Source organism: Gastrolobium bilobum, unplaced genomic scaffold (genome assembly GCF_033153095.1).
Source record: "Gastrolobium bilobum isolate Gb01-03AN ecotype WA unplaced genomic scaffold, APGP_CSIRO_Gbil_v1 utg32687, whole genome shotgun sequence".
Lineage (NCBI taxonomy): Eukaryota > Viridiplantae > Streptophyta > Magnoliopsida > Fabales > Fabaceae > Gastrolobium > Gastrolobium bilobum.
In genome coordinates, this window is record NW_026895276.1 from 105,777 (window position 1) to 112,311 (window position 6,535).

Sequence of the window (6,535 nt, forward strand, 5' to 3'; positions counted from 1 at the left end):
TAGAAGATAAACAAGGGTGGATTTCAAAGTTAATTGGCTTTGACTTCGAAATTCAATCTCAACCTGGGAAAGAGAACTTGGTGGCATATGCTCTTTCTCGTCAAATACAGTTTGCCAACATATCCAAGCTTCAATTACCTGATTTAAAATTGAGATTAAAGAGGACAACAAGCTGCGAAGATAGTGACTTACTCGTGGATTTTGATGCTCACGATGGGTTTAATTTATGAGGGGAAATACTATTTTTTAAAGAAAGGTTAGTTTACCTAAAAACTCTAAATTTATTTCCCCACTCTTAGAAGAGTTTCGTTGCTCCAGTGTGGGCGGACATTCCGGTTTGGAACTACATATGCTTTGGAATGTTTTTCTTTGTTGCCTTTCATCATTCTCTATATTCTCATTCTTCACTATTTTTTCACTATTGAGCTATTACTCCCTATTCATGCTACCTTGACAGCTTTTCTTCCTTATCTTAAGTGTTTATTCTTCATATTTTCAGTGATGCCAAAAGGGGGAAAATGGATGCCATATTTTGTGAATAATAATTTAGTTGTAGCTTAACAAAGTTAGGGGAAATAGTGTTTATGCAATCATCATTGAGCATTCATGTTATATCTGTAATGAATTAGTTTTTCTTGGTACATGGCATAAATTATTTGTCATCATCAAAAAGAGAGAAATTGTTGGATATTTGTTATACCCAATTGTTTAATTGATTTAAAATATTTTTTGATGATTACAATCAATTTAATGTTAATTTAATTGATAATATTTTATATTCTTGAAATTACTAATGAGCTTATTGTTTGAGATTTCAGAATAATATTTATTCTGATTTGAATTAGTATTCACGATAATTGAAGATTGGAGAAGATATGGAAGATATCATGAAGAGATAGAAAAGCATGGAATCAAATAAAGATTAGGATAGATTTTATCTTTTTAGATTTCATGTAAGAGAAATAAAATATTATTTTCCAAAGATTTGATTATGATTGCATTGTATAATAGATTAAGATGTTAATATTATAAATAGGGCTCATTGTATATATATTACCTATATGCTTGAGGAAAAGAAGCACTGAAGTAAATCATTTAATTGTAATTTTCTTCTTGACCTTTTTGAAGGTCTGTACTGAGAAACTTGGATATCAGTTCTTGTGTTGGGAAACTGGATACCAGCATGTCTCTTTTTCTTGAAAATTGAGAGTAACTTGAGAACCCTTGTGTGATAAGGTTTCAGAATTCTTAAGGGTTAGGATTTCGTACTGGGAAACTAGGATACCAGTTGAGAATTTGTGTAAGGGGTAGACTAGAAAACTAGGATACTAGAGAACTCTTTGTACACAAGTTTCATAGTGGAGTTGCCCGTCGAATTTCAGTATTCGATTGTAGGGCCCGTGATTTTTCTTCCCTTTTGGATTTTCCATGTAAAAACTATTGTGTTAATGTCTCTCTATCCTTATCTTGATTTATTACTTTGAGTTAATTTTAATTAGCGAATTATTTTTATAAAACTCAATTCACCCCCTCTTGAGTTCATTTGAGACCAACAAAGGACTCCATAGGCATGACAGTATGACACCATTCAAGGTGCTCTGTGGGATTAACCCACCAGCTTTGCTTAAGGGAAACTATTTTGTTTCTGCAGTGGATGAAGCATCCAAGCGTTGGTTGATAGAGATGCCATCTTACAAGAACAGAAATTGAATATGGAGGCCAACTAGACAGGTATATAGAAGAAGGGACAAGAACATAAAGGTTTGGGCTCATAATACTGATGTGGACTCAAACATAATGGGTGAAGAAATTGAATATGGAGGCCCAACTGGGGTGGTTGCTGGCCCAGGTGGGTTTGATGACCAAGATGCCCTCCAACAGAATACTAGCGGGGGAGAGCAAGGTGGGGGGCAAGTTAGTTACGCGAAAGTGGTTATGAGAAGCTGGGACAATTAAGGGAAGCACCTTTGGAGAATATTGTGGTTTGGAACCTTGGGAGAGAATGAGGCCTCTTCAACTGCCTCACATTTATCCTTTACATTTTCTATATTGGTTATTTTCCTTTCTTTATCTTGTGAGCTGGGTTTTCTTGTTGCAAATTGTCTCTAACTGTAATCATTTCCTTAAGAATATATGAAGAAAGTATTGTTCAGACCTTGATTCTCTGTTTCCCGTGATTTAATTCTCATTTTCCTTGAGTTACCAATCAGATATCCCTTCCTCGAAAGTCTAAATTAAGCTTGGTGGGATTATATGGCTTAACATTTCTTAAGGAACCCACATAGAGTAAAGAACCACCAGCACGAGCTAGTTGAAAAACAAGAGAGTATCAAGTGTCTATAGGTCTTGTATAGATTATGTATATATGCAAATTGTTAGAGATGATTAGCACATAACAATACATTTACATATGCACAATATCAACGAGACGATACTTCAGTGTCAGAGGCAGAAGATTCACTGTACCCACTACAAACATTGCCACGACAAAGCGGACAAACACTGCAAAAGAGGAGGAGCCGAGAAAAGTGATTATCTGTATAACATGAATTTGGAAAGACCAAAAGAATAGATTGCAATGACAATACCCATGAATTTCTTTGAGCCATTTATCAACACACGACATGTGATACTCGTGGTTGCAAGGAAGAAGTCGTATTTGTTCCCCTTCTTCATACTCATCCAGGCATATGTAACATCTAGCAAATAAATTGTTAACTTTTTTAATAATCATGAGGAAAGTAAAAATATTTCATCCGCCAAAGAAACAAAATAAATAAAAACAAACTTGTCATATTAGCATTAAAAGTCATAACAACTTGACAAGACTTCAGCATAAAATGAATATCAAACAAATTAACCATAACCACGACACTGACACATACAGCCACACGGTCCTGTTCTTAGGATAAGATAATAGGAATAAGAGGCTTACTGTTCAGCATCAGTGTTGCCATGTGCATCAACCTTTTTGTGGGACTTCAGAGGGAGAGAATCAACAATTGATTCAGGTGCAGGGAGTGAGACCATGGATAGGTAAAGTGATAGAGGTTGCCGATGGATCTCTTCCAAAAACTGCAAAGGCTAAGTAAGTCACCAAGTAAAATTGTTTTGGTTCACATATTACACTCTCATAGTCCAATAGCATAGTATAGAACCATTTTGGATCAAATTATTATACCTAAAGCTTCAAATTCTAGGTAACCAGCACAACTGGACCTGGCATAATAACGCATGCTTATTACCATGTACCAAGAAAGAGAAAGAGAAAAAAAAATTGCCTGCCACCATTTCATTATTTGAGCAACTTCAATTACAGGTTATTTGAGACTTCCATTTAATATTTTATAAAGATTACTCAAAAAGATATCATAGAATCATAGTTAGCTTTTCTATCATTTCAACCTAGGTGTTTGTGATGACTTTGAACTGTTTGTGTTATGAGTTTAGGTCTGCTTCCCTTAGAAGGGTGAAGTCTCTCACTGTAATGGTGCTCATAGAGCCAGCGAATGGATCAAAACTCTATATGGGAGTCACCGTATGTATCTCAGAGAAGGCTGAGAGAGGGGATTGTGTTAAAAGCACAGTGGTTCTATATTTTGGCAGAGAAACAATTCATAAATGTAAGGGATGCAAGATGCCCCTTCAAAGGATGAAAAGGGACATATATAGGTGGAAAAATATTCGATAAATATTCCCTAATAGAGTCATAACCATTTTGCCAAGTAACCCCACTGCTATACATGAGGTAGTACACCTCAAAAGTGCACGAGGTGAGCTGTACAAGGAGTGAGAGATCCTCTATTATTATGAGGGTCTATAAGTCTCACTTGAGGGAGGCAAGAGAGTGACCCCTTAAAAGGGCCTCTAAGGGCCAGCTCTGGACCAGAGCTGTGAGGCTTATCCAGAACAGACTTAAAAGCATATTTTAAAATATAGTCTGAATACAATTTGACATTTATTCTGTAGTATTTACAGGATGGCGTATGCATACACCATCATGATCTCCACACTAAGAATAAAATAAACTAATAAAACTAAATCCATGGCTGTATAAACCCCAATAAAATGCTCATATTACAGCAAGCGGTATCCAACTGCAATATGTAAATACTACAATGCAGAGGTAGAATAAAAAGATGGACATTTAATAAATAAAATACTAGGTCACATCCTAGCACCAAAAAAACATTTGTATACCTACAGTAAACAAAACAAATAAATAGGGAAAACCCGTGTGCAAGGCTCCCTGAGGTTCGAGGATTAGAAAAACAAGTTTTTCATACCATGCTTACAAAAATTCCATGGTAACATCAGTCCAAGATGATATTTAAAAAGACCTAACTTAATTATGATAATGAAAATCAGATAACATGGATTATCAGGAAGATATACAATGGAACGTTAATAAAGAAATTGAGGCCAAAAAGAAAAAGGAAGAAATGCATCTTAGCGTTCACACTCAAAACATGCTTATCCAGAATGCATGCTATCCTGTTAACTGTATCATGATCACTTAATCAGATATAACCAATTGGCCATCAGCAAAAACCAGACTTAACCTAAATGCATAGAATATAAAACAAGAAAATTAAGATGCATACAGATTACATTACGCAAGAAAAAAATGGTGTAAGGCTGGAAATTAAAACAAATTGAATCTAAGATAAAGGAAAAGTATGACAGTTGAGAAAAGGATAAAACCTCAAACAATGCTTCAGCCAGCATGACTATTCTAGAAACTCTTGCTCGAATGCTAGATTCCTCATCCATTGCAAAAGACTCACAAGAGCACACACCATCTGCATGAAGTCCTAAGGGACAAGAAGAATTCGAACGACCAATCCCATCAAGGCCACCATGAAGCCTTTCCCAGATCTATAAAAATTCATGAAAACAGAAGTTACATGGAAAAGGCAAAGGGGTCACAAATCCAACTATAAATGCAAGTAGGTTATATAAGTAATTTGAGGCATTCTATAGCCAAAAAATTCAGAATCACCTCAGATCTTGAGTTCTGCCTTTGTTCATTAAATCTGTTAATTCTATTGCCCAGATGTCTCGAATCACCTCCAACCCCATCATTTGGGAAATCAACACCCAAATTAACAAGCAATTGTTCTTGAGATCCTAGATCCTCAGCATTGCTAGCGGAGAGGACAATGGTGGGAGAATCACCAAACCTTCTAGAACTATGTCGCAAAAAGGCATCCCAAAATAGTCTTCTACCATTCCTTCTGGCATCCTGATCACTGTCGCCAGCAGTACTATCAGACAAAATGTTGGACGATATTGCTATCACATCAACTGGAAGCACGCTTTGATTTCCCTGTCCTGTTTCATGACTGGACACAAGAAAACCTGAACTTGAAGGTGTTGTCTCTTGGGAAGGTTCATCTTCTCGCAATTGAGAAGTTACTGGTAAATTGGAAATGTCGGTAACAGGCCTGGAAACAGAACTCTGGATAGCTATAAATGCACTGGAATGATTCTCAATAGAAATTTCACTAGAACGGGAATTTCCATGCTCTTGATGCATTGTCTCGTGAGAAATTTGAGAGTCACCACTATCCACTGAATTACCAATGTTAATGACTGCATCCTTGTTAACAGAAACATTATCAGAGACTAGATTGGAAGACATCTGTTCTACAAATGAAGTACTAGCTATGTTGCTACTATCCCTATAAAATCCATGAGGACTATGATCAGCACTTACATGAGATGGAGGAACTAGCTCCTTACATTCAGATAAGTATGGTCTCTGCCTACTTGTTGCAACATTTCTGCAACAACCTTCCACAGTATTATTCCCACTGAACTCGGTTCTGGTATCAGATGAGGTGGCAGTTTCCGCATGGGGGATGCAGCTAATTCTAGCTTCTGCACAAGATGATTCGTCCGTGACTTCCCAAATTTCATCATTAAATTCTGTTTCAGATTCTACCTGAAGTGCAGTTGGCTGTTCTTCCATCTAAAAAACACAATATAAGTATGCCATTCCTGTATCAGTCACTCCATAAAGGTGATCCTCAATTGTTGCACAATCACACAAATTAACATGGTTTCACGAACAGAATTTCAAGCCAAGCTCAATTTTTTTTTTTTCTTGACATGGATGAATGAAAACAGCTATTCCTGATAGGCATGCCTGGATAGATGCATAATTTAATACCTACCAACGTGCGTTCATCAAATCAATGGAAAGTAAAGGAATGCCATATGCGACTATTTGCCAATGAATGAAGCTTGAGTTGGACTCCAATGCATGCAACATCTGAAATTTTAATTTTCAAGATTTGAGGGATTATGCTATTCGCAGAATACAATACAAGCAGGAATTCAATTGCATAGAGTTGAAAGCATTTATCTATTCTCCAATTCTTTTTTACACGATCAGAAGATAACTTCATTGATCAGGCCCATATGCGTTAAGCCATACTAACCAATTGCTACCAGATTCTACATTCTCCACCCATCGCTCGAACAACTACAATAATATACCAATCACTACAACCAACAAAGTATAGAGCAA

The 6,535-nt window shown here is 36.4% G+C and overlaps 1 protein-coding gene across 2 annotated transcripts; it reads right to left on the reverse strand.

Annotated features, from left to right (window-relative positions):
* Positions 1–2,420: 2,420 nt before the first annotated feature.
* On the reverse strand, positions 2,421–6,535 carry LOC133303476 (uncharacterized). Of its 2 annotated transcripts, XM_061503392.1 has the most exons (7): positions 6,447–6,474; positions 6,180–6,277; positions 5,003–5,974; positions 4,705–4,878; positions 2,936–3,075; positions 2,589–2,699; positions 2,421–2,502 (listed from the first exon to the last, which is right to left on the reverse strand). In XM_061503392.1, the coding sequence occupies exons 3-7, from the start codon at positions 5,972–5,974 to the stop codon at positions 2,421–2,423; spliced, it is 1,479 nt and encodes a 492-aa protein (XP_061359376.1). In that variant the 5' UTR covers positions 6,180–6,277; positions 6,447–6,474. The 2 variants fall into 2 exon arrangements, with proteins under 2 accessions (XP_061359376.1, XP_061359382.1); XM_061503398.1 differs by lacking the exon at positions 6,180–6,277 and having other exon boundaries at positions 6,447–6,535.

Coding starts and splice junctions, on each gene's coding strand:
- LOC133303476 (XM_061503398.1), bottom strand. CDS start 5,974: ATGGAAGAACAGCCAACTGCACTTCAGGTAGAATCTGAAACAGAATTT. Junction 4,879..5,002: donor GGCAGAACTCAAGATCTGAG/GTGATTCTGAAT, acceptor GAATTTTTATAG/ATCTGGGAAAGGCTTCATGG. Junction 2,503..2,588: donor TGGCTCAAAGAAATTCATGG/GTATTGTCATTG, acceptor CCTCTTTTGCAG/TGTTTGTCCGCTTTGTCGTG.